This window comes from Peromyscus leucopus, chromosome 15, assembly GCF_004664715.2.
Source record: "Peromyscus leucopus breed LL Stock chromosome 15, UCI_PerLeu_2.1, whole genome shotgun sequence".
NCBI lineage: Eukaryota > Metazoa > Chordata > Mammalia > Rodentia > Cricetidae > Peromyscus > Peromyscus leucopus.
In genome coordinates this window covers 2,567,690-2,592,110 of record NC_051076.1, presented here as the reverse complement: position 1 = coordinate 2,592,110, position 24,421 = coordinate 2,567,690, and the positions used below count along the sequence as shown (strand labels likewise).

General features: G+C 39.8%; 1 protein-coding gene across 1 annotated transcript in view; it reads left to right on the top strand.

Annotated features, from left to right (window-relative positions):
* The first annotated feature begins 2,140 nt into the window (after nucleotides 1-2,140).
* The window catches only part of Pcsk1 (proprotein convertase subtilisin/kexin type 1), a 44,704-nt gene continuing 22,423 nt past the window's right edge, over nucleotides 2,141-24,421 (top strand). The window contains exons 1-7 of the mRNA XM_028893997.2: nucleotides 2,141-2,555; nucleotides 5,464-5,568; nucleotides 8,693-8,803; nucleotides 12,073-12,219; nucleotides 13,455-13,531; nucleotides 19,754-19,842; nucleotides 22,974-23,146. Coding sequence (XP_028749830.1) covers nucleotides 2,376-2,555; nucleotides 5,464-5,568; nucleotides 8,693-8,803; nucleotides 12,073-12,219; nucleotides 13,455-13,531; nucleotides 19,754-19,842; nucleotides 22,974-23,146 — 882 coding nt within the window. The 5' untranslated portion in view covers nucleotides 2,141-2,375. The remainder of the gene's footprint in view (nucleotides 2,556-5,463; nucleotides 5,569-8,692; nucleotides 8,804-12,072; nucleotides 12,220-13,454; nucleotides 13,532-19,753; nucleotides 19,843-22,973; nucleotides 23,147-24,421) is intronic.

Genomic DNA, 24,421 nt, shown 5'->3' with positions numbered 1-24,421 from the left:
CTGTACTAACCTATTCTTTCTTTTATACTAACCTTGTTTTTATTATTTTCTCAAACATCTAATAAGTTGTTAACTGAATCATTGGACATTGGGAGCAGTCACAACAAGCATGACATAATAGAAACACAATTCTACTCAGTGTCTGAATCATTCCCTTCTTTATAAAAACTAGTAAGATCATAATGTTATTAAAAACAGTTTTAGGGCTGGAGAGACATCTGATGTGCCACACAAATAAGAACCTGAGTTTAGATCCCAGCAACCATGATAATGTGTGTGTGTGTGTGTGTGTGTGTGTGTGTGTGTGTGTGTATGCCCAGTTTAACCTCCCACTGTGAAGGGCAGAAACCAGAGGATCACTGGGGCTTGCTGACTGCCAGCCTAGCCCCAGATTCAGTGAGAGACTTCATCTTAGGGGAAATAATGCAGAAAGGGATAGAGCAAGACACCCAGCACTGAATTCCAGCCTCTGAGCACACACACAGAAATGCATAAATGCGCAGTGCACATATACCCCACATACACCTTAGCACCACCAAAGCCATCAAGTCTTGCCTCTGCTTATAGTGGAGAGAGCATCTCTTGCTTCCTTTCTCTGCTTGTTCTAAAGTATTTTCCTAGTATCCTCCCTTTTCTTTCTTCATGCTGCACACACACAACACACACACACACAACCATACATACACACATATACACACATAACACACACACAACACACATTACACACACAAAACATGCACCCAAACACATAACACACATACACACACAGCACATAAACACATAACACACACAAGACACACACCATGCACACACACACAACACACATAACATACACACAACGCGCACACACACACACACAACACACACACCTTAGGATGTTGAAGAATGTTTTTCAGAAGAAATACACTCTCTCATTTCCTTTTCCTTGAAATTTTAATTTGGGCAGAGTCCAAAGAATTCCCACAAACAAGACATACACAGTAGCTGTCACGAACCTCATCACACTCCCACTTAGGCCAGCTTCCTGTTTTGTTGTTCAAAGATGGGGAAGATGCAAGTCAAAGAGGACGCTGCAGAGAGCTGGCCAGGGGCAGCAAAGCACAGACGCTTCTGCTCAGAAGGCGGAGCACTTCTACAGCGTTGTGGCTGTCGCTGTCCAGACCTCGGTGCTGAATCTTAAAGGCTGGGCTTGCTCTCGCCAGTTCAATCCCTCCGAATCCACACGTTCTCTTATTCTCTCTCTAAGGAAAAGCTGTCTTTCACAAAGATACACAGTGTATTTAATATGAACGTAGTGAAACAGGTTCAGGTCAGAGCCCAAAGTGAGATTTCTAAGTGAGGGAAAAATAGAAAAGTTCTGGGGGTTATGAAACTTACTCCTCCCTTTCCTGAGTCAATACAAAAATCTTTGGAGCCCTGAACCTTATTAAAAATTCAATACATTTTTTTCTATTTTGAAAACTCATGTTGCTAATAAATTACACACACACACCCCAACGTAAATACTGCAATAATGGTGGCACTGGGCTTTAAATGTTCTCGGGTAGAATTCTAGATATTGCTTTCTTCAGCGGGGCCAGAAACAAGAGAGAAGGAATTACGAGCGATTTAAAACATACTTTGAAAACGTTTCAACACCGTCTTACAGATGCGCTCATTTTCTTAGATGATTTGGGATAGAAGGAACGCAGCAGGTAGCTTCCTTCCTCTGCTCCAGCCTCTGTCAGATTTGAAAGATCTAAGCTCGGAGTGCTGTTTTTTGTCGGTTTGTTTTAAAGCAAATGCTGGTACTCAAGGGCCATTAGAATCCTATCTTCACTCCCCACCCCCAGGCACATAGGAGACAATAAAGTAACACAGAAAATAGATGGGGGAGGGTGCGCTTCCTGCCTTGCGATCTTGGTAGTTGTATTCAAATGGAGCGCTTCTCTTTGAAGAACGGAGATGTTTCTCGGAGCTACAGTATTTATGGGAAGACAGCAGAATTGATGGATCCCACTAAACAGTCCTTTCCTTTTCTTAATCCTTCCCTGCTTATTTTAGTCGTTTCTCCACCCCGCCGGGAATACCATCCAGTTCTCAGTCCAGGTAGATCTGACGTCAAGAGATGGCTTTCGCAGATTTGACGTGTAAACACTCATTTCTATTCTGGCTGGGAAGGCTGGGGCTCCACTCAGCCGGCAGATTGAAGCGCTTCGGTGAGCGCTCGCTCGCCGCCGCCCAGCCTCTCCCAGCGCGCCTCCTAGCTCTAGCAGAGCAACCCCGAGCCTGGTGTGGTTCAGAGCGGTAGGGTGGAAAGGTCGGGTCTAGCTGGTGTTTCTCCTGTCTGGCTTCTTTTCTCTTTTCTTGCTTGTGTGAGAGCAAGGGTGTGAGCCATGGAGCAAAGAGGATGGTCTTTGCAGTGTACTGCTTTCGCCCTCTTTTGCGCTTGGTGTGCTCTTAACAGTGTAAAAGCCAAGAGGCAATTTGTCAATGAATGGGCAGCGGAGATCCCCGGAGGGCCGGAGGCTGCCTCTGCCATCGCCGAGGAGCTGGGCTATGACCTCTTGGGTCAGGTAAGAGTTTCCACTTTCGAGAAACTTTGTGGAGCTTGAGGACACTGGTGGGGCTGGAGCAGTCTCCTGAGTGGGATCCGCAGATTGCACTCCCCTGCTCTCAGTGTCACAAACAGGAAGGAGCATCCCCCTTGCCCCCTCACCCCCTGCGCGCTTTCAGAGGGAAAACGCTTGCATTATTTATTGTTTGGGCTGGGCGCCGCCAAGCAAGAGGAAGCTGTGGCGGCTTAGCAGACCCTGATCTCTCGGTTGTCCGCTCTAGACTTAAAATTCTCACCCACGAGGTTTGGAAAATAAAACCCCAAACGTTTATTCGGGTAACTTGAGGTGTACACAGGCTCTCGCCTTCCGCGGGAGACCCAGTCAGTGCGCTCGGTCCCCCGCCACCGACTCAGGCGGCCTGCGTCCAGAGCCGGCGCTTTCCTTCTTTTCAATATGGCAGCACCAGCTCCCAGTCCTGAAGCCAGGGGCCAGGCAGGCTAGGAGATGCCCGCGTGTAGGGGCGCGCCCAGAGCTCGCAGAGAGCGCCAACTGCTGGGACTAGTGACTCCGGGTTTGGGGTTGGTGTCGGTGGTGCACAGTGGTGGGGGAAGCTGAAAGGGTAAAGGTAAAGGAAGACATCCGAGCATCCCTTATGGGGGAGTTTAAGATTTTATCAATAACTTGTGAAGTCCGAGATTCCTAACTTTGCATCGCCAATGTCTCGGCAGGGTCTAGCTGCAGAAACGACTGGAGGAAAGATCTCTTTCTGTCTTGTTCCTCGGCCAAGTGCAAAATCATTTCCTAGGGGGTGTCAGATTATGAGATAAACTGATGTCTGTCCAAACGCTTGCTGAATTAACAGACAAGCAGGGAGGGGCGCACAGAAGCATTAAGTACGAGCCTGTTTGGCAAAGGGATCCCAAAGGAGAATCCAGAGGATGTAATTTCTAATCTGAGCTTTCTTTTTCCTTGAAGTAGAGTCAAACCCTCGACCCTTGCCGGGGAAATAGTCCACAGTTAAGCGGGGGAGGAGGGAGTTGTAAAACATTTTGGCGCGTTTTCTATTCCGGAGGTGGTGATTGAGACTCTGAAGTCACAGATGAGTAATCGGCGTGGGCGGTGTCGATTCCATGCATCAAATCCACTAGGAAATACGCCTTCTCTAGCCAGAGACTTCCTTCTCTCTCTAACTTTGTGAGGCAAATGGTCTTTGAAAGGCCCAGCATGAAACTCAGTAAATTCCCTGTGTCTCTTTGAACAGTCCCTTAGGGAGTGGGGACGAAAAAGGAGGAAAAGACATTCTCTCAGTGGAATTCAGATCTAGAGGACAGTGGATTAGAAATAAATAATGGCACCTGAATGTAATTTGTGTAAGAGAAGTTGCAGTTGGTGGTTTAAGGCAGCGTTTTTTTGTTTTTTTGGTTTGTGTGTGTGTGTGTGTGTGTGTGTGTGTTTTGTTTTTTTTTGTTTTTTGTTTTTTTTTTTTTTTTTGTTTTTTTTTTTTTTTGATAGAAGGGGGAAAGAGTAAAAGGGTATTTGGGAGGCAGGTAAGAAAGCTACTGAAAATATCTACTATGCAGGGTTGGAAATAAGAGTCAGAGACTGCTTGGAGAACACGTGAGGCTGGAGAAGCACTCCAGCATGGAAAACAGCTTGCAGGGAAACAGAGACACAATAGCTTCAGAATAAGTTTGTTTATTGTGCGCAATTCTTGAGCATTTGGGGACCAAAAGAGAGTATCAGAAGGATTATTCTGTTGGGTACTATAAGCACAGTGGAAATTTGTTTGTCCTGGGGACATGGAGGTAGTATTTAGTCGGCTGCTTGATGTTTTGATTGAGAAAGAAAACACATAACTCTTTTTTCCTTCCTCACACATTAGCCCCAGACACATATCCAAACCTAGACCACTGTGTATGAAAATAATTTTTCAAAATAAACTAGCTTCCTTCAACTCATTTTAAGTTAAAATGCTGTATTCAGTAACAAAATTTCAGAAAATAATAATTTGCTTTCCTGGTTCTGCTTAAATCCCATTTTGTTTAGCATTTCTAAAACCATACTAATTTAAGACAAATATCCTAACATTACAGCCTCATGAAAAAGCTAGGAATAGAGTAGAGACAAGGAGCAAAGCAATTGACAATAGTTTTCTTTTCTTTCTTTTTTTTTTTTTTTTTTTTTTTTTTTTTTTGGTTTTTTTGAGACAGGGTTTCTCTGTGTAGCTTTGCGCCTTTCCTGGAACTCACTTGGTAGCCCAGTCTGGCCTCGAACTCACAGAGATCCGCCTGCCTCTGCCTCTGCCTCCCGAGTGCTGGGATTAAAGGCGTGCACCACCACCGCCCCGCGACAATAGTTTTCTTATGGCTTTTGATATCTCTTCCCAGTTCCATCTACAGCTCACAGTAGATTCACTGCCTGTGGCTCTGCTTTGCAGCTAAGCTTCAGCATTTCCACTAAAAGCAATTCTCTGGGTAATAAGAACCGCCAACATAAAGAACATAAAGAACTGATTCTTTATACCTACAATATTTTATTTTACCTGAATGTGGCAGTAATCACTAATAAATCCTAAGGAATTTTCTTGTGTTACACAAATATTGTTTTCTGATAGTTTATATTTGTTTAAATGGACATATTTTGAGAAATGTTTACATATACATTTTGTTTCATCAAAAAATACCAAGTTACTCCTCTAAAATAAAAAGCATCTTATTGCTATGTGAAACAGAAGCATCCCTATTCTCGAGTACTGAGGGTCATCTCAAAACTTCTGTGCCTCCCTCGTGAAGAAAAAGTTAACTTCAGTGGGTTTAATAAAATATATTTTTATTACTAAAAGTCAAGTAACTGTGTTAGTTGATTTTTGAACTAGTCTGTATATACATTCTGAAGAAAGTGGATTGTTATTTTGATTTTTTAATAGATTGGATCACTTGAAAATCACTACTTATTCAAACACAAAAACCATCCTCGAAGGTCTCGAAGAAGTGCTCTTCATATCACTAAGAGGTTATCTGATGATGATCGTGTAAGTGTGCATTTGTCCTAAAACTCACAGTCTGACTAACTGCTTCCCAGAGAACTCCCAACAGGAGCAAAAGCATTTTACATTTGATTCTTTTGTCTTATTATCATGACTGCTTCTCTATATTGATTATTATTTCTTTCTGTAGAATTATAATTGCTCATAATATGTTTGGATTGGATTAAGCTAACAAACATTAATTTTACATGTAGCTTAGTTATATGTGATATATATTTATACAGCTAGAGTTGAGTTTTGAGTGTTGAAAATTTAATGAAATAATTGACACTGTAGTCAGTCAACAGCCTTTTATATGGTATGTGACAAATATGAAATGTTCCTTCTTGAAATTCTTGAACTCAGAAAGTGTAAAGATAATTTTAATACAAATCCAATGGTGCCAAAGAAATGTGTAGACCTGGCTTTTAATAACACTTCAGTATAACTGAAAAGTGTTTTACCAGTTGCACTGTTAAAATGTATTAGTGTTTATAAGAAAGCTTCTAATCCATTCTTTATGAGATAAGCATGTTATGTTCTTTGTCCCAAACTGTCTCAGCTCTTTCCAACCTTGTTTATATACCAAGTCATGATCATTTGGCAATAGCAAGGAATATCTAGGACCAATATAGATAAACAGTGTGAGGACAATTTGAATGCATATTTAATTATACCTATTGGTTTGTGGATCTATTTTTCAAGGTCAGAAGTTATGCTAACAAAAGGCTGAATGAATACATTAACGTTGTCTTCTCTTCTGACCCTGGTGTTCCTAAGGAAATGCATGCTGGTTGGCCTGATGTCTGTATACATGACTAATGTTTCTTAGGACACAGTGAGAGTTATTGTGAGAAACAAAGAGTGTTGTCTCAACTTGGGGAAGGAGGAGAAGCTAAGTGACAGAAAGGTGATAGTAATATACCAGTTGAAAGAAGGAATATATGAATCCTATGAATTACATTGTGGTTTGGTTTGCTCCTTAACTGATTTCTTTAAAATAAAACAAATTATAAGGAGAAACAATTGTTGGGTCTTGGGCTGCAGGGCTCAAAAGCAGTAGAACGTCCCACATTAATGCTATTTTATCAGGACCAAGAGCCACAATCCTACAGCTCATTCTTTGTGTCAATATATGTCTAGATTTGTTAGACCAAATTGGATGCCAGCAACCTTGCTTAAAAAGTTTTCTTGCCTAGTGAGATCTTTTCTTATGCCCCCCACCAAAGTAGATGGCTTCTTGTATGTGGGTTCTAAAAAACAGACCAACTTCCGGTTACCTGACTAGGCTTAGTCCTTGGACAAGGCAGGAAAAAGAATTCCTTCTCTTTCTCCAACATTAATGTATGAGGAAGTCAAATTGAAATCCCTTCCCATCTTCATGGAAGAAACTGGACAACTATTCTTACTTAGTGTAGCTGATGCAAATGAACAGATGGTTTAATTCTCCTCTTCAACTATCGCAATAATTTTTAAGGAAATCCCAATTCTGATAACAAAAGGTTAATAATTACTCATTAATGAAAGTTCATTAAAAAGGAATTAATCCTATGAAAAATTAACCTCAGGATAATTTTAGCTTAGGAAATACCCTGAAGTCATAGGAGATTGCAGTGGACAAGATGGTATTTAGTATCTTCGAAGATCCGAAGTGTTATTTACAGTAAAGTGCATGATACCTATTATACACATAGTAAGAAGGCACTGCCAATATTCTCTATTCCATTTAGTCTGCTCTTCTAGAGATTAAAATGCAATTCTAGTTTATGACATTAATTATAGCATGGTTTGCTACAACTAGTTGTTTATCTGATCAGATGGCAAAGTGGTTCTTCTCATACGCTAGTCTTAAAAATTACTCTTGGTTTTCACTTGGCTGCTCTTCTTTAATTGGGGAAATATTCTTTCAAATAAACCCCATGAAATGTATCATGATGCCTGTTTTTACAGACTGATGAAACTCTCAATTTTAAGTGGTCCCCTCCCACAGAGATTTCCATGTATCTCCTAGCACCCAGCTTCGAAAGACCAAGCTTGATGACAGGCAGTGCATTCTAAGTAGTGGGGTATTTTAAGCCAAAATGATTGAATTTGAAAATACAAGCACTTTAAAATAAATTATAGTGACTAATTGCTGGCTTTCCAGTTCCTCCCAGTGTTTCTAATAGGCTTGCAATATACTTTCTAATTGAAAATTCAAGGCATTCCTAGTGGATGTCTTTAGCCTTCAGCTGGAAATTATTTTTCAGTTTTTATTTTTGGATTTCACCCATGGAAATTCCCATTTTAAACATATCCTTCCTCACAGTGAAATGTTACTACATACACAACAAAAAAGCTGTGTTTGGAACAAAAAATAGTCGTGTTTCCCATCAAAACAAGTATATAGTATAATCTCATAATGATATACCTACAAGACAGCCCTGCATTCTCTCAGGGCCTCAAGTATAATAAGATTATGCTAGAGATGTGAGCCAGGTAATTTTTATACTCTCAGATCTGTTTGCATAATGCATGAGGCTGAATTAATGACAGGTGTGCCTGGCCAGTAATGCTCATTGATCACCTCAGGTCTTGAATAGATTTTTCATATTACATACTCCTAGGCAGGAGCTAGAAACACAAAGGAGCCAAAGTTTCAGATTTGCACACATAGCACCACTCTTGCAAACACTTGGCAATCTTTACCTTTAAAGATGAAGCAGCAAGAGTGTTATAACAAGAGTCCCTGAGGACCCATGGATGTTGACTTTTTCTGTGAAAATGGGCAAATTTTCAGTCTCAGGGCCCTGGAACTTCAGTGTGGAAATGTATATTGTGGCCTGATTTCTGATGGCAGCAGCCTGCACTTCTAGTCCCACTGTAAACACAGTGCAAATAATCTGAAGGACTCAGTCCTTTACTTACTGCTTCTCCTCCCCCTAAGAATACTCCTTACTGTAATGCAGGAACCCTTGCCTCCTCAGTGAGCAATCTTTTCTTCTCTCTGGGCTGGGAGTTTGAGCTGTGGTCAGGCAAAAGCATCACTGAGCTATGTAAGTTTTGGTGAGAGCGTCTTGGAGGTAGAGCGAAGATGATTATACCCAGGTGGAAGCTTGATTTTGATTTCTTACTATAAAAATATTTGTAGGTGATATGGGCTGAACAACAGTATCAAAAAGAGAGAAGCAAACGTTCAGTTAAAAAAGACTCAGCATTGAACCTCTTCAATGATCCAATGTGGAATCAGCAGTGGTACTTGGTAAGTACTGAAAGGACTGTGTAGGATCTAGGTTCTTAAACTGCTACATCATCTACATGGTAGATCTGTCTGTATATGTTTTATGTGTATTAGTTGAGGTTTCTAAAGGAAAAAACTTACAGAATAAATCTATTTATCATCTATCTATATGTCTCTCTCTATATATATGTCTATATATAGATATATAGAAAGGAATTTATTAGAATTTATTAGATATATTAGAGTCTATTCAGTCTCTGTGAGTTCCTATGAGCCCAGGTTAGTTGATTCTGTGGATTTTTTTTGTGGCTCCTACAACTGAGCTAGGCACCAGTCTATGAGTATAGCAGAGTATCATAATACTTATGGGCTGTGGTCCAGATTGTCCAAAAATGGTTGTCTAGCAACAGAAGGTCCAAGAATCTAGTAGCTGTTCAGTCCACAATGTTAGATGTCTCATCTGGTCTTCTGTATGTGCTGGAATCTTTAATGCCAGGGAAGAAATGGACTTGCTAGCAAGAGCAAGCAGGCAAAGAGAAAGCCAGCTTCCTTCTTCCATTCTTCCATGTCCTTTATATAGGGTGAAAGCAGAAGGTGTGATCTGGATTAAAGGTGGATCTTCCCACCTCCAAAGATCTGGATTAGAAGTGGGTCTTCCCACTTCAAATGACTTAATTAAGAAAAAGCCAGTCACAGGTGTGCCCAGCCATTTGGGGTTTGATTGATTTCAAATGTAGTCAAGATGATAACCAAGAATTTAATACAGAATTTGGGAGAAGACAATGCCTTTAGAATGCAGGATTGATAGAACTTTCCTGACATGAACCTTTTGTTTTGCTAAGTGTCTAAAAGAAATCCATCTGTTGATGCTTCTTGTCTTTGTAGACACTTCTTAAGTGTAAATGGTGTAAATGCAGAAGAATCAAGTCCTGGCAGGAAAGAATGATAAGATCACTGTGGTGGAATTTACTCTCTAGAATCCTCTAAGTCACGCATAGACCGTAGACAACACAATATGCAGTCCAAACTGACAGTTCTTAAATGTACTTCAGACAAGAATCGCTGAGTGAGGCAAAAGGAACGAATGCTAGAAAAGTTTATTTACAAATAACTAGCCTTATAAATTATTGTTTCTGTAAGATGCTTACCAAGCCTTTATTGGTGTATGGACATGCTGCTGCTTGGCTTGAAGGTGTTCTCTTTGTTGTGATGTCAAGCCTCTATAATAGAGAGACAGGCTGCTAATAGAGGAAATTTGTTGCTGGAAATAGCATAAAAGATAATTTTCCCAATCTTAGACTGAAGTTTTTGTTCCTGTATTACATAGGGAAGGCCATTAGTTCTTCTTGCCATTCTTTAAAATTAAGCAATACTTCTGATTCCAGTAGAAGACATGTCCACCAACACCTGTTGTATATTGACTATTTTAAGGTCAATCTAAGTTCTATTCTAAGTGTTTGATATTAGTAACTCATTTTATCTCAGAACTAGCTTAAGATAGAATTACTAATTATAACCATTTCACTGATGAAGAAACAGGGCCATGAATTTAGATGTAAATAAATTTACATTTATGGTCCCACAGACCATATTCCTTTTTAAAAAAATTCTCTCATATATTACATCCCTACCACAGTTTCTCCTCCCTCTTCTCCTCCCAGTCTCATCCCCCTCCTCTTCTCTGTAACCAGCCCCCCATCCAATCCTCATCTGTTTTTATTCAGAAAAGAGCAGGCCTCCCATGGATTTTAACAAAACATGGCATATCAAGTTGCAGTAAGACTAAGCACCTCCCCTCATATTAAGGCTGCACAAGGCAACCCAGTATGAGGAACAGGGTCCCAAACGCCAGCAAAAGAGTCTGATATAGCCCCTGCTCCCATTGTTAGGAGCCCCACAAGAAGACCAAGAAGGTCTCGGGAGGTCCCTGGTTGTCTATTTAGTCTCTGTGAGTTCCTATGAGCCCAGGTTAGTTGATTCTGTAGATTTTTTTTTTTTTTTGTGGCTCCTACAATCCTTTCTATCTCACCTCTTGCAAGATTCCCTGAGCTCTGCCTAATGTTTGGCTGTGGGTTTTTGCACCTGTTTCCACCCATTGCTGAATGAAGCCTCTCTGTTGACAACTGAGCTAGGCACCAGTCTGAGTATAGCGGAGTATCATTAGGAATCATTACATTGACCTTTTTTTTTTGCCAGTCATCTTTGGTTCTATTCTAGGTCTGTGGGCTGTCCAGGCTCTAGGTCCTGGCACTCCAGGGAGTGTCAGGGGTGGGCTCACTCTCACAGCATGGACCTCAGGCTGGAACAGTCATTGGTTGGCACTCCCACAATTTCTGGGCCACCTGTATCCAAGTATATCTTGTAGGCAAGAAAAATTGTAGGTCAAAGGTTATGTGGCTGGGTTGGTGTACCAGTCCATCCACTGGAAATCTTGAGAGGCCAAATTCTTAATGACTATACACTATAACTACTCTTACAACTCACTTAGAGGCCTTCTTCTCTACTGTGGGCCATTGAAAAGGTTATGTATTTCCAATTCTTGTGATTCAGCCTCACAATCACCTGGTGAACCTTCCCCCTTACTACATTTTAATAGGGAGCATCAACAAGGGGATAGCTCATTCATGGCTTTTCATTGTGGTTACTTACATATTGCTTGCTGACCCTATCACCAGGTACCTGCTACTCTTTTACTACAGTTTTCATATGCTCAGAAACGTGTTTATATCTGTGTTACCTCGTTTCCCAGCTCTTCTATACAGTCATACACACTGTAAATATCAGGAAAATTACCCAAAAAGGAAATAAAGTATTCCTTAAATAACATATAAACAGAAAAGGGCTATTAAATAGCAATTTATAGTGAGGCTACAGTCTCCTTAGGATTTCCAGGTGCTTATTTTTCTCTTAGGAGAACATTTCTACCATAACCATACATGATGAGAACTCAGTGTGGCAAGGAAGGCTCAGAACTTTGGCAAGATAAAAACACATACCAACCAAATAAAGCCTCAGCATGAGGAAAGCTTGAGCTTGTTAATATAACTGGGAGAAGAATATGTGTAGTTAAGAGGCCAAAGATAATTCAGCTCTTGTGATTTTTTTTCATTAGGAAAACTAGAAGAGTAACATAAATGGGTTATTTGGCTTGTACTCTCAACTTTGTGTTTTCATTTTACCTAATTGCCTTCTCTTTGTTACCCAAGGAAAAAGAAAAAAATGGCCTTAAGTTCCTGATTAAGCAAGAAAATCATAATTTCACCAATGTTTCTTTGTTTTTTCTTCACTAGCAAGATACCAGGATGACTGCAGCTCTGCCCAAGTTGGATCTTCATGTGATACCAGTTTGGCAAAAGGGCATTACAGGCAAAGGAGTTGTTATTACTGTGCTGGATGATGGTTTGGAGTGGAACCACACAGACATATCTGCTAATTATGTGAGTCTGAGCTATCCTGTGTTTGTCACTTGGGGAGCCATCTCTGCAGACATGCAGGGCTTTTCTTTCCTTGAAGAGAGGTGGGTTGCCTGGGTGTCAGTCTCGGGGCCCTGATACCAGCCTGAACCAAGAGGCATAAGAAGAATCCATTGAAATCAAAGACGACTTCTAACAACCTGTGTTTGGAAGTGGGATGAGGGGTACTCACACTAATGGAATTGTTAAAATCCTTCAGACCACAAGCCACTCTGCATGTAGAGCAGTAAAGCTTTAGGATCAAGCTAGCTGCCTGATATAATTTTATTGGTGATTTTCTCAAATGCCTTCTGGGTCAGTATTCCTTCTTACATGAATGCAATTCCCACTATGCAAAATCAAGGTGAGTACCACAGTAAAAATGCAAAGCTAAGAAGGGAAGAGTTTACTAGAAGTGGAAAGACAAATAATTGTCAATGAAGTTCCTATTAGACCATGGACTCCAATTATGGATCTATTGCCTTTAGAACAAGATGCTGAATATTTCATCTATCAAATTATCCTTTATCATTTTCTTTTACTTTCCACTCATCTAAAACTCCCCAGCCATAATTCAAAGCTAGGACAGGGAATGTAGGGAAGAGATTTAAAAAATAGCCCTGAGTAGAAATCAAGAATTTTTAAAAGATAGAGAAATAGTAATAGTAATATTAGTAATAGTAATAGACAGAGTATTCAAGTTGGAGATGTCTAAATGCAGCAGTAAGACTGGAAAAGAAAGCATGCAAGTTAAGCTTGCTTGAGTTTCAAGTCAATTTTCAGTAATTAAGTTTCATTACTTCTTACTGTGCCTAGGAAGGTTGAGGGAAAGCACCATAGAAATCAATCTACCCCACAACCATCTCTTTGCATCTTGGTTATGAAAGGATGCATGTTGCCACATCAGTAATTAGCTTGTGGCCTTAATAAGTCACTCAACATCTCTTGGCCTCACTGTCTGTTTCTGAAAAATGAGACAGCTTAACCTATGGAATGCTGGCCTTTTACAGCTTTCTAAGCATCTGTGGAATATGAGTTTGGTACAGTCACTGAGTGTTGGGTGCCTCGCTCATCACTGCTGCTGGCTTGCGGGTATAATACATGCTCAGTCAGGCTAGAAGCTCTAAAATTCACTCTTTGGAGCTGTCTGCCAGGATGGAAAAGGTTCCAGAAGTGCTGCCTTTTATGACACTATGTTGCTATTTTCATTGTCTCTTTAGGATCCAGAGGCTAGCTATGATTTTAATGATAATGATCATGATCCATTTCCCCGATATGATCCCACAAATGAGAACAAGTGAGTATATCTACGTTTTGGAAGAATAAAGTTATGCACAATGCTTTTATCTTCTTTGAGAGACTTATGTTATAAATTTGGTCGATTTTCAAGTCTTAGTAAATGTTACTACACACTCTCCATAACATGTTTCATTGTTTTTTAAAGTAGAAACAAAAACCTGTTTTCATATTCCTTTTAGTTAATAGAAGCATATTTAGTTAAATTTGTTATATTATAAAATTGCCATTCTTATATCATGAAATTAGTCCCTCAAGTGTAACTGAATATTTGCAGATTTAGGAAGAATGTTAGGAATGTAATCAATGTAAACTGTATGCTTCCCTTTCCCCTTCATGCTTGATATTAATCATGAAAAAGAAGCATAAAGAAATATATACAGATAAGTACCAACACCCAACAACTTTCCATGGTGGTAACAATCATGCTTTCTAAACTAGTTCTACCAGAAGGTCATGGTCAGACAGCAGATAAAAGGAGCTCAGCTGAGATCTGCTTCCTATGTCTGGCTCAGTAACTAAGATGTTGAAGCAGTTTAGGAACCTTCAAGGGTAAAAAAAAGGGCAGAGCCTTGACTCTTAGGCTAAGAGCTTCTCTTTGGAGTCTCACAGTATAAGGGAAGCCAAGAACTAGTCAGTCTTTCTAAAGCTAGATGCCAAAGAATGATTCAGAAGCCAAAAACTGTCAGTCCTCTCCTAACTCTAGAGAAACTTTACTCTAGAGACCTATAGTTTCAAATTATCTATGTCCATGTGAGCATTCACCTTTTTTCATACTGATATTTTTTATAGGCTTCAACGAGATATTCCAACTTTACATTTTCTCCACATAGAAAAGACTTTCACTAAAAGATAAAATTGGAGTCAAAATTGGGGCTTGTTGCTGTGAGGATAGGCATTGTCTTGACAGCTCTTGGTGTGTGAAGCATTCTATATGAAATATGAAATGGTTCTCTTTCCTCTGGGGCCTGTCTGCCTTGGGTAGTAATTTTAATTTAAAGTTATTTTTTTCTTTGACCTGCCTAAGGAACACATGTCCTGTCTGCCTTCTTGTGACCCTTCTGGTACACTTCCTTCATGTAAGGAACACCAACTCACATGGTATCCCTTTCCACCTCAACCTTACTTCTAGTGAGAGCTCTTGTTTGCCCCATTATTGTCTAGGAGACTTAACTCCCCCCCACATCCACTCATTCCAACCAGCTCTACTCATCCTCATTGCTTATACTTAGGTACCTGGTCCCTTCTCTAGGCAGACACCAGATTTGGGTAGCAAACCACACCCATCCCCACTCCCTAAGGACCACTCAGTCTCCAAGAAGGGGCACTTGACCCACACTAGTAACTCTCCTCACCTCTGAGCTGAGTACCATCCACATGTATTTGCACCTGACTTCCACTCCCATACCTCCTCTTCAGGTAGAGATTCCAGACATGCACTACCAACTCCATCAGCACCTACTATCTGAGGGAAAGGCCTCCTCCAGACCACTCAAGATTGAATGAGAATCCTATAAATGTACACAAAGTCTGTTTTTAGGCTACTGAGCCAGGACTACCCCTGACAGTCCCACCTCCAGAAAGACAGCACACACCAAAAAGAGAGACTGTGCCATATAGACTTAATCTCAACGTCCAAGTGTCTGTTTATTTCTTGAAGAAAAGGGAAGGGGTTTGAGTAAAGGAGCTAACCACAAGTCTAGAACATTCCAGTAACAATACAGTGGAAAGCTAGTGATGTCTCCCGGAAGGAAAGTGGGAATAACTTAAGAATGACAACAGCGCTCATGGACAAGCTTTTAGACATATTTCTCAGTCAGGAAGTCAGAAACAACAGGAATACAAGTTCTTTTTGGAACACTGCCATGTGTTGTTAGCCTAGCTGGAAGTTGTAGCTTTGCATTTACTAGCAAGGAATTGTAGTAATCTTAGGGAAATCATTTGCTTCTCAATGCCTCTGATTTTTTTCTTTTATCACCTTAAATGTGTGATAAAGAACCTGCTGTCTGTATTTCTGAAAGTTCCTGAGAAAATGAGCAATAAATACTTGAGAACAGGCATTACCTTATTAGAATAGTGTAAAATAACTTTCACTGCACCCTGGTTTAGACTAAGAGCAATCTGCCTGTGTCCAAATGGTGAGTCTGGGGAGACTTAGTGAGAGAAGGCAGTATACTTCCATCCTATATAGAGCTTGGGGTCTGGCTGTATGATACAATATGGGTGATAAGTTTGGTGATGATACTCTGCCATTTCTCTGGTCATGAGAAGAACCCAGACCTTATATGAGTCATATATGTGTTACTGTAATAAATAAAATTAAATCAACTTGAAAAGAGAAAAAGGTTTATCTTGACTTACAGTTTTAGAGGATTCCGTCCACAGTCAGTTGTCTCTGCTGCTCTTTGGACCTGTGGTGAGATAGTATATCACTGTGGTGGAATAAGCTTCTTACCTCACAGCAGCAGGAAGCAAACAGAGAGGAAGAGACCAATATCTCTCAATCAACGTTTTAGGATATGTCCCTAATTACATAAAATTTACCTCTTATTTGTTCCAATACCTACCAATAGGACCAAGACAGAGACCAAGCCCTTGACACATGGGCCTTTGGGGGAATATTCCACATCCAAAATCTAGTAACCCTTCTTTTTGCCCCAAGAGGTAGATATGTTACCCTATAGTGAGTTTCAAAGTCCCACATAGTGTTGTTTATGCTTATCCTGAAAACCGTGGATTTTCAAAGTATTGCCTACCATGGGCCTTCCACATGGTGTGGAGTTACATGCCATCAGTACAGCAGTTAACAGCAGGCTTAAAGACAGGTTTAGATGAAATCTTAGCTCTTCCACTTACAGTTGAGTCAACAAAGTGAGGGTTTTTTTTTTTTTTTTTTTTTTTTGCATTTAGATCTCAACATCTTTGGAAAATGAATATTTTGAATAACTATTATTATGGAGACTATGAAAATATGTATATATGCATATTTATGGCATGGACATTACTATATAAAGATGTAAATAATTGTTTACTGAAATGATTTTAATGATAAGGACAATGATAGTGGTCAAAGTTTCTCACATAGCAACTGAAATAGACTGCATTAGAATGGCATCATTTGATAGGAGCAGAAGGAGAAACATATTTTTATTTTCTCAGCCAACTCAGAATTTGAAAATAACATGAGAATATTTCTCAGAGCACTCTTGACTATCACCCAGAAAGATAGTATCCCTATCATTAATCAGAAGCTACAATAAGAAAAAAAGTTACTTTCTAGCACATTGCCAGACATAATATTCCTTAAGTTTAGAAAGTAAGTAGCCCTGTATAGCAATTGGAGACGTGTTGGTTTCCAATTCCATGAGCATTATTCCTCTGAACTATCCCTATCACTGATCTTCATAATTACTACATAAGGAACCACATAGAGCCACATATGAATGCCCTCTGCCAATCAAAAGAGGAGTCACCAAACAATAAATCATAAAATTTCAGGTAACTCTTACTGTTAAGCTGGCATGGATGTGTATTCAGTATTTCAACACCAATTACCGATTATGTTTCCAGTCAAATATTAGTGTCACAAGGATGTTATAAGCAAAACAATAGTCATTACCTTTTGAAAAATTTGTAATCAATTTTTTAAAATGCCAGTTATTACCATTGTTCTAAGTTAGTAGAAGTTGTTTGTTTGGGTAACCAACCACATTTTGATTAGATTTAAGACCTATTCTATGAGATGGAACCCATAACTGACATTGCTAAAGTGGCTGAGAGCCTAAGACTAGATAGGTTATGGGCCTAGGAGAAAACCCAGTACTAAAGCAGCATGACAATAAAATGACTTCTAATGACATATTGCTATACTCATATTAAGTGCATTACTCAACCCACATTGAGAAGCTTCTTGCAGTGGATGGGTGCCAATATTGCACCAGTACATAGTATAGGCGGATTGCTGTTGTAGGTCACAGGCTTTATAACTGGATGATATTGATGAGTACTTTTCTCCTCCAGTAATGTGCAGAGTACTTGTCAACACTATGAATACTAGTCAGTAGAGGGGTGAATTTACTAGCTGTGCATCAGCTTGATTTCTCTGTGTTTGATGACATAAGTAAGTGGTGTCTTCATCCATTACAGGGCCTTGCCATCATGCTGTGGAAAGCAACCAACACAAATGACTGAGTAACACTCAAAAAATGTTCAATATCTTTAGCCATCAGGAAAATACCAGTTAAACTACTTTAATATTTCATCTTACCCCAGTCAGAATGGCTTTCCATATGGTTTTCCAAAGGGATGTTATGGAAACCTATACTGTAGAAGCTTCCTTAAGTACATACTATAGGAGAGAAATTTAAATGGAGTCACCATATAATGGGGGAGAGAATCCCCTCAACTAGACATCTTATGACATCAAGTAAAACCTTCAGTGACAGGCATAGATTTCATCTTGTTGAGTCACTATGCAAGGGATCCAACATAGGCTATTGTAGGTATGTTTTATGTGTTCTGATTTGTACACATTCTATAGAAAGTTTCAGGACAGCTTCAGCTGCCTGTGAGATAATGCTAACTCAAAGATAAAATGGGAATTTAAAAATCACTAGTGGATGATCTAGCTTCAGAAGTTGCAAGACACTGCAGGTTGCATAATGTGTTCCCACAACACCAGCCACTGTTAGTGCTGCTTCTCCATTTAGCTTCATTCTCTGTAGGATTCTGAATGGCAGCAAGACGCATCTGATTTACCTACTACTTCATGCTGAAGGTTTACAAGGAAGGACAGTATTTTCTTCCCCCAAATCAGCTTCTGTGCTTGAAAGCTGGCTGGGGAAGGTAACTATTATTGAGAGAATCTCAAGGAATCATGGAGAGCCTACTTAATAAAATGGGATCATACTAGCTTATAAACAAAACAAAAGAAAAACAAACAGCAAACAAACAACAACAAAAAATCCTAAAGCAGACATTTGTAATAACAGGTAAGCCCCATTATAAAGAAACTGACATTTCTCTGACCTAGCATTCCTGTCCACTATTAGCATGAGGGAGCAGGAATATCATTTAGTCAAAAGAAACCAGGGAATCATCTTTGGAACTTCAGAGAAAATAATAAGCAGAACTGTCTTTGTTGACTCTGAAACTTCAGGAACTTTATATCCTGTGCTAGGATGAATTTCTACAGCTAGTGCAGTACTTTCTAGAAGTAGCTGGTTAGGGTTGCTATTAAAAGGTAACCCTTCTCTCTATGTCAGCATCTCCGTCAGTGCCTCCTGTAAATTATTAGCAGCTTTGTACGATAGCCAGCTGTTTCTGCAGTAGAATAAACCCCGGAAATGGATTAACCTTGGCATTCTCGTCAGTCATGGGCCTTCCTGAGTCTGGCTGCAGATGAAAGCACTATTATTTTCTCCAGAATTTCAGAATTGATACCTCAGTGGTAGAAGTCAGTATGCTCTAGGGTTTGGTATATTCCACCAAATATTCTGAATCACCAATTACTCTTTTTGGCTGATTGAAAAACCAGTCTTGTTCATGTCTCAACCAGGTTACAAGAATGTCTCATTTCTCAGTTAGTTAGTAGTGTCCCCAGAAAATTGCATGCTCCTCTTGATAACAAAATCATTGGGTATCATAGTATTATGCATGGTCAGAGGCACAGAGAAGGGCTAACAAGGGGGACCCTAGTCTATCACACTTTACTAGGGTTGATTGAAGACTTCTTAATGGAAGCCCATTCCTAAAATAAAAGTGAGCAACTATTTCATCATGAATAGTAAATGCAAAGCTATTCCTAGAATAGAAAGTAAGGAGCCATTTCACTGCCAGTATTTAAGGAACAGAAGGTGTGTTGGTGACACTGTCCCCGGGTGTTGGTTCACTCACAATAGTGTCAGCAGCTATACTGGCTGGGTTATTAATATATGTTCTAAGTGTTCTTCACAAACAACTCATGTAGTTTTCATGGCAATCTTTTGAGGATGTTACTGGCCCAAGACCACACTATTGGTTAGTGGCAGGAGCCAGAATTTGAAGTCACATGTTTTGCTCCCACTATCTATATTATTCATCTTGACAAATTCTGTTTAACTTCAATAGGGAGGAAGAAAGCTGAAAAAAAAAAGTTAGTACATCTAATACCATGAATTCATGTGAAAAACACAGTTGTTATCTTTATTTCTGTTTTTATAAGTTTTACTCCTTTATTCTTTAGACATGGAACTAGATGTGCAGGAGAAATTGCCATGCAAGCAAATAATCACAAGTGTGGGGTTGGAGTTGCATACAATTCCAAAGTTGGAGGTAAGGCTGCCCTTTTCCTGTAGTTTAGCATGTTAATTGGAGGCTTGTATTCCCTGTTATAAAATGGGGGGAGGGGACCTTCTCCAACACAAGGGGAAAATGAGTTCTTAACAGAATTTGTTGTAGGACTTGAGTGTGACCTGCAGGAAATTAGCGGCTCTGATTCCTAGAATATAGTCTGTACATCCTTGTAGGAAAAAATAATGGCTGTGTGGAATGGCACTTGAGTGAGATCTAATTTACTCTGTTTTGTTTTAGGAGGGATAGCTATGGGATTCTTGCTAAGAGAGAAGAAGGGATGGGTAATTTTAGGCAGACTTTCCCTGCTTCTCAATTCTTTGCTTATAAGTAAAAAACAGGTTGTGTTTTTTGTTTTTTTTGTTTTTTTAAGACAGGATTTCTCCTGGCTGTCCTGGAACTTACTCTACAGACCAGGCTGGCCTCAAACTCACAGAGATCCACCTGCCTCTGCCTACCAAGTTCTAGGATTAAAGGCATGTGCCACCATACCAGGCTCAAAGAATAGTTTTTAAATGACTTTTTTTTAAAAAAAATACGTTCTTGTTATATGAAGTAGCCAATGCTACTTTTTGATGCCACAAAAGGAGAATCATTAGTTGACTTATTCGGTGTAGCGTAATTGAAGACAGTAGAGGTAATTGAGACCATTCATATAAATTAGAAGTGACGAACAGGAGACTGATTGGAATAAGCAGAGGTTGTCACCTCTAGGCTCAAAACAGCAAGGAGAAAGGGAGGTCAGAGAAGAACAGAGAGAGAAGAGAAGTCCACAGCCATAGATAGCTCCTAGACATGAGCTCTGGCTCCACATCTGTGAAAGAAGCCACTTCCAAGTATATAAGCTATAGATAAAAAAGACTTCACTCACCTGCCATGACCATCCTCCTCTGGGTGACTGTATTTGACTGAAGCCACTGGGGAGGCAAGACAGCCCACTTCCAGAATCCATGTTCCAATGGAGAAGGGGGGCGGGAGCAGATCTGTCGGGATACAGGGAGAAAACAAAAATTGTCTCCTTCCTCAGTCCCTACTCCTGGCTTTCACAGTTATGTAGTAAACTTTGAGCTTAATTTTGTTTTCAAAACATAACCACAAAGTGGTCATTTGTATAACATGCCATTACAATAAAGTCACATTAGACTCTACATGGTTAACACTTTGAATTTGGCTATGGATTTCTTTTCAGAAACAAAATAAATACACATTATGACATGGATATGTCTGATCTCTCACCAGTGTAGGACCCTCATGTAGATTTTCAAGCATCACTCTGATTTTTTTTTAATACTACCATCTTCAAAATGCTGTTTTAATTTAAAGAAAATGAAGGCAGGTACAGATCATGTAATCAACTTAAAAAAGAATTCACTTTTTAAGTATCTGTCACAAACAGCCATAGTTTGTGAAGAAATTATCTGATCCTTCATATCTTGGAAAATTGCCATCAGATTCTTACGGTAGCCAGTAGCAGCCAGTGCCATCATCGAACAAAAAATATAAAACTTATGATCCTAAACCTACTATGCTTTTTCATCACTCCTGCCTTTGGTAGTCCAGTCCTAATTTGAAAAACAGTTTAAGGTACTAGACAGCTATTGTACATCAATCAAATATCATACAGCATATTACAGAACGTGTCCCCTGCAGTAGACAATGTAGACTTTGGCGCCATGCTTTTGGAGTTTGGATCCAGGCTTACTGCTTTCAAGCTGTGTGGTGTTAAAGCCACTGTGTCTCTTAGGCTTCAGTCTGTGGACATATAAAATTCAAGAACTACAGCACCCATCTGAAATGGTAGTTGTAAAGAGATGAGTGTGATTGGAACAATGACTGTGTATAATTCAAGTGTGCTGTTATCATCGTCTACATTTTAGAGTTGATGAAAGTGAGGCTTGGAGAGGTGGAATAGCTTCCTCAGTATCAATATGGCTATGAAAAATTAGAGCTATGAAAAAATGTTTTTCTCCCAAATGCATTTAAAGTACTTTGTTGTTGTTTTTATTTTCAGACAGGGTCAGTAGCCTAGGCTGGCCTTGAACTCACTGTGTAGCCAAGGATGATCTTGTTTTATGGATCCCCCTGCCTCTACCATCCTCCTGCTGGGATTGCAGATGCTATTGACCATTCTTAGAAAAGCAGTTCTCTAAAAACTACACGACTTTCACTGATCATGTGAATTATGTATTCTTCTCCCTCTGTTCCATAGTAAATAATAGTGTGAAAATATAAGGCTGTGCAGTGCACTGGATCATTAGCCCAAAGCCAGGAGTAGCCAGGTATTGGTCTATCCTGTTCAAATTGCTTTTTTCTTTCTGGCTCTTGAATCTGATAATGGGTGACAGGGTGTTGGAAAGCACAAAGATCTCTCTCCTGATGAAAAATGATCTGCCTCAGAAGGGAAATCTGTGGCAATGACTTCATCCTTGAGATTATTTAGAAGAAAAGAAAGCTTGTTCCTTAAAAAATATTTCTCAGCAAGCATATAAAAGAGTGGCCTTTAGGTTACTTTTGTTCTGTGCTTACAAACAACAGTTGCTTCCTTGTGTTAGTTCTTACTGTAGATGGATCTTTTGTGGCTGCAGTTTCCGAGCAGGGCTCCTCTAAGGACAAATTGGGCCACAGTCACATGATACAGTCAGGAGCATGTGTGTTGAGGAAGGGATGTTTGGTTTATTTTTCCAAAGCTCTCTGTCATCTGTTGCTTTGTTCGGATGCTAGAAGGAAAGGAGACACTTTGAATAACAGTAGCCATGGCGTTTCATTTCCTCTTGTGCAAGGATGCCACTTCCTTTTGATCTCAGTATTGGGGGAACAGCATAGAGCAGCAAATCACAGCTACTTTATAGTACATAATATTAACTCTCAAACCCCTTCACAGAGGACAGATTGTGGTTTTGGTGCTGTTAGGAACGGCCTCACAGGTGTTGCAAACATCCAGTGTCTGCTTTGCTTTTTGCTGTTTTGCTTTGTTTTTTTTTTTTATTTGTTTGTTTTATTTTGTTTCAGAAAGTCATTTAAGAATGTGATTATTAAGAGTGTTTTATTTTTCTGTATGGACACACTGACATTCCTGTTACATTCTCATTGTGTTGTTTCTTTGTTTTGCTCAGGCATAAGAATGCTAGACGGCATTGTAACTGATGCAATTGAGGCCAGTTCAATTGGATTCAACCCTGGCCATGTGGATATTTACAGTGCAAGCTGGGGCCCTAATGATGATGGGAAAACTGTGGAGGGGCCTGGAAGACTAGCCCAGAAGGCATTTGAATATGGTGTCAAACAGGTGAGATGGTTAATGCATGGACTCATGTGAGACTATTAGGAGAGGAAAACACTTAGGCTCGAGGGAAAGATACAGTGAACTTTGTGGAAAAAACTTTCACAACTTCAGATGCACTTAAATGACTAAATCACTCTAGGTGTTCAAGATTAAGAGCATTTCCATATTTGGGTCCAACATGGCATAGAGAGTCACTACTTTCAGAATATTTACATTTAAAATATTTCTTGGGGCTAGGGCAATAGCTCAGTTGAAAAAGTGATGGTTGTACAACATGGAAACTTAAGTTTGAGCGCCAGCATCTGGTATGTAAGGCACAAATGATGGTCATGTTTGCATTTCCAGGGCCAAGGCAGCAGAAACGGGCAAAGATCCCTAAAGATAACTGCCTGGCTGACCTTTGATGCGAGACCTTGCCTTAAACAAACAAGATGGATTTTTTTTTTTTTTTTTTTCAAAAAAACTAGGTAGATAGCGTCTCAAGAATGACAGTCAGGCTGACCTCTGGCCTCCACACACATGCATGTATACCTTCACACACACATGTATCTAAACACACACACACACACACATATGCACTCACACACTTAAATCCACACATACATGCACATGCACACACACTGCTTTTGGACATCTTTCTCATTTTTCTTCAGAGTTTTGTAGTAGGTAATCTACAAACTAGACTTCTTCCCGTCACTGTGAGAATGCATTCCTGGATGTAGCAACACTTTGCCTTCCACATTTCACATGCACCTGGAATCCTCTCACCCGCAATGTGTTGCTTTTTCACTTAAACTGAATGCATTATTGGGCAGATTCTAAGACCTTGAACTATGCAGGATGAGACAAAAGCAGAAGCTTTGGAGAGCACCAATTGAAAAATCACAGAAAAAGTGGCCTTGACAAGTTTCATTCAACCCAGAGTCTTTTTTAAGGCAGCTGCAAGGCAGATCTGAATAATGCCTGATTTTGTCATTCTATCAGTCAGCCAGACGATTCAAGCAGAAATAGAGGAAGTTCAAAGATTCAAGTACAGTGGCACAGTCAAGAGAAGAGTGAAAAGAATTATTCATGTGCTAAAGGCTAGATTATGAATATACTAATAAAGAAGAAAGAAAAAGCCTTGCTGGACCCCACTGCAAAGAGGGCCCTGAAAACTGGAGACTGCAGGGACACTCTTGTCCTGGTCTGTAATATACAATCTGACATTGACACTTGAGGCCCTGAAGTTAAAGACAGATTTCAAAGAATTGTCTCTGAGAATACTGTGCATGTATT